Source organism: Drosophila melanogaster, chromosome 2L (assembly GCF_000001215.4).
Source record: "Drosophila melanogaster chromosome 2L".
Classification (NCBI taxonomy): domain Eukaryota; kingdom Metazoa; phylum Arthropoda; class Insecta; order Diptera; family Drosophilidae; genus Drosophila; species Drosophila melanogaster.
The window spans coordinates 17,310,797-17,313,789 of NT_033779.5; the positions used below are offsets into that span (position 1 = coordinate 17,310,797).

Sequence of the window (2,993 nt, forward strand, 5' to 3'; positions counted from 1 at the left end):
TTGTTGCTGGTGATGTTATTGATATACGTGAACATATATATATATATATATATATATCAATATATCAATACATATCTGTGCCGCACACACGTAAATCAAAATGTTTGTAAGTTGAGTAAACAACATTGGAAATCAGTTATGTTGTACTGCATTATAAACTACCCAATAAATGACCCCCGTGACTTTTAACGCCAGTGCACTTTGTCTGTAGATTCGAAAAACGTGAATTTCCATTTTCTTTTTTATGCGCTGAACTTTTTTTGTAATTTTTACGATAAATTGCGCGTGAATGATGCATAAATCAAACGAAGTTGAGGCATTTTATATACGAGAGTGTATATGAGCTCTGTCAAATGTATCGACCGAGTAAAAATTTACATAGCATCCGTTTTGGGTCCATCAAGCAGTGATAAATATGTAGGTGCATGGTAATAAGAGCCGGCAGAAAAATATGCACATGCATTTTTAACAACGATTTAAGGATGAATTTCATGAAAATCGAGCTTGATGAATAAAAATATCAATTTGGATTGACGGAATTACGGGATTTCATTTGAGAGACAACTCAAAGAGCTTTGTATGTGAAGGAGAGCTCATAAAGAATATATAACACGCTAATGAATGCATTACACAACTTTTTTTTTGGATCCAACTTTAATCTTTAATGGAATAAAAGGGTTTTTTTTAACAAAATCAAAAGATTTATGTGTACTTTTTTTTAAATTACTTTTTATTTATGACACATTTATGTAGAATTGTCCACATTTAGGGGGATTATGACGTCGGATCTATTCGCTCCCGATTTATATGAAAGTAGGCGAGAAAAATTATGAAGACGGCCAATCCGACGAGTCCGCACCAGAAGCCAAAGGATCCGCAATTGAATCCATCCCGGTATACCTCGCAAATGTCCCCGCCAACAATCAGATTCAGCTTATCCTTAACGCCAGGTGATCCAGCCATGGAATATTTTTCCGGCTCCCCAAATTTAAGCCACAAATTTTGAAGTTTTTCTAAAGGCCGAGAGTAATGTGTGGGCCACAGGCTCCTGGGATTAGGATTCGTGTACGCCGTGCCTCATCGGAAAAGTACGCTAACAATGATGAATCATCATGGAGGGCAACAGGATATGCCTGCAACGTAATTGAATTTAGTGCTAATGATGGCATTGACGATAGCACATAATATTCGGCATTAATTCAAGCAGACATTAATTGATTGATTATTTGATTGCATTATTGTCAATATCACAATTGCAATTTGGTCGCTCCGCTTCAACGGGTCGTCCTGTGTATCTGTATCCTGGGTGTCCGTCGAGCGCGACACATTCGCGAAATTGAATGTTTGTCATCAGGCCAACAACATTGATAATAATAATTTAGCACAATTTACACGATGACAGCCATAATTAATCGATGCAATCGTGCCTTCAAATAGCAGTTGAAACGGGGCTTATTATGGGCACTGGAAATAAAAACGAACTGGTGTATATACTTAAATTGTTTGCATAAAAAACAACAAAAATTTACATTTAACGTAATATTTCGGGAAATTATAAAAGAGCTTCTCAAAATAATTATTTTAGTTACCATTGTATTCGCAGGACACCGCAAATTGTTTGTAATAAAGATTTCACCTGAAGTCCATTCATTTTCATGTTAATTCACTGGCCTTCCTGTAGCAGGTGAATATTTGACTTAAGAGCCGGATAAAACTTGCGTTTTGCTAAAGAAAAGACGAGGGAAATATTTAATTTACATTTAACTTTCTGCCGCCCCTTTCCACTCAGCAATTATGTGGCCCGAGGAGATTCTAAGCGAAATTTTGTGCGCCCTGCAATTATACAAAAATTCTTCTTGGTCTCGTTTCTTTCTCGTATTGCATTATTCATGGGCAGGGGCTAAGCAAATTAAAAGCCAGCTTCCCAGCCCAGCTGGCCAAATAATTGTTTGAAGTTCGCTCTTGGCCTGGCCTGTAATCTGCCGCAGTTTTGGCCACTAATTTCGCCCTGAGACAAAACCGCCTACCGAAAAGAGTACTCCGCAAGCACTAAGCTCAATTGAAATTGCTTCTGGGATAGGGAGGCAAGAAGGAAGACTGCTCGAAATGCCGTAGAGTAATTGAAATATTGGCAGCGAGCTCAACTCGTAAATTATGCACTCGAATCCAAGCATAAAAAAAAAAAAAAAACGAGGGAATACTCACAACAGTTCGCTGTGTAAACTAAAGATAGGGAAAGAGCCAACTTTCCTGAGATTCCCTTTAATTTATAATTTATCAGTTTTGTGCTTTTGAAGCTGTTTTTGGCTGCCCAACAAGAAAACTTTGATTGCGGTAATTAGCAAATTGTGCAACTCTCTCAAGGTCCACTCCCCCTTTTACCTCTTCTACCTGGAAGGCAACAAAATGGTGGTACAAAGTTTGAGTGAAAATGTATATGTTAAACTGCATTACAACATTTAATTAAATATTTAACTAAAAGGGGCAAGTTGTTGGAAATTTTGTATGCGTAAAAGTGTGCTACGAATTACAACAATTACATTTACAAAACCTTTGTAATTGACTTTTTATCAATGCTTTACATATCCCATATATTATAAGCAAACTAGCTTCTTAAACTACCTTTTTATTTTCAGTTGTGTAGTGGGAGTTCAACTAAAGTTGTGTGAAAAGGGTAAGCCGGGTAAACCAATTTGCTCAGGGTCCCTAACATATCTGCCAGAATATATGTATATCGCACAATGAAATTGCCTATGTGGCAATATAGTTTCCTGCCATATATGTATGTAGCTACTGCAGCAGGGAACATCAATTTTGTTTCCCTCCGCCCGGCTTTTATTATTGTTACTTCGAGGCTGCCACAATCCGATGCCCAACCCCTGCTGCGTTTTTGCCAGGTAAAAACCTAAGCTAAGCAAACATACAAAAAAGTGTTAGTATGCTCAACGCGACTTTCGCCACCACATAACCACATACCCCACCCAGTCCCATCG

General features: G+C 37.8%; 1 protein-coding gene across 2 annotated transcripts; it reads right to left on the reverse strand.

Annotated features, from left to right (window-relative positions):
- Positions 1-671: 671 nt before the first annotated feature.
- On the reverse strand, positions 672-1,024 carry CG34170 (uncharacterized protein). Of its 2 annotated transcripts, none has more exons than NM_001299081.1 (1): positions 672-1,024. In NM_001299081.1, the coding sequence occupies exon 1, from the start codon at positions 961-963 to the stop codon at positions 775-777; it is 189 nt and encodes a 62-aa protein (NP_001286010.1). In that variant the 5' UTR covers positions 964-1,024; the 3' UTR covers positions 672-774. The 2 variants fall into 2 exon arrangements, with proteins under 2 accessions (NP_001286010.1, NP_001097172.1); NM_001103702.1 differs by having other exon boundaries at positions 711-1,024.
- Positions 1,025-2,993: the final 1,969 nt, after the last annotated feature.

Excerpts from the sequence above, each read along its gene's own strand:
- CG34170 (NM_001299081.1), bottom strand. The coding sequence starts at position 963 with ATGGCTGGATCACCTGGCGTTAAGGATAAGCTGAATCTGATTGTTGGC.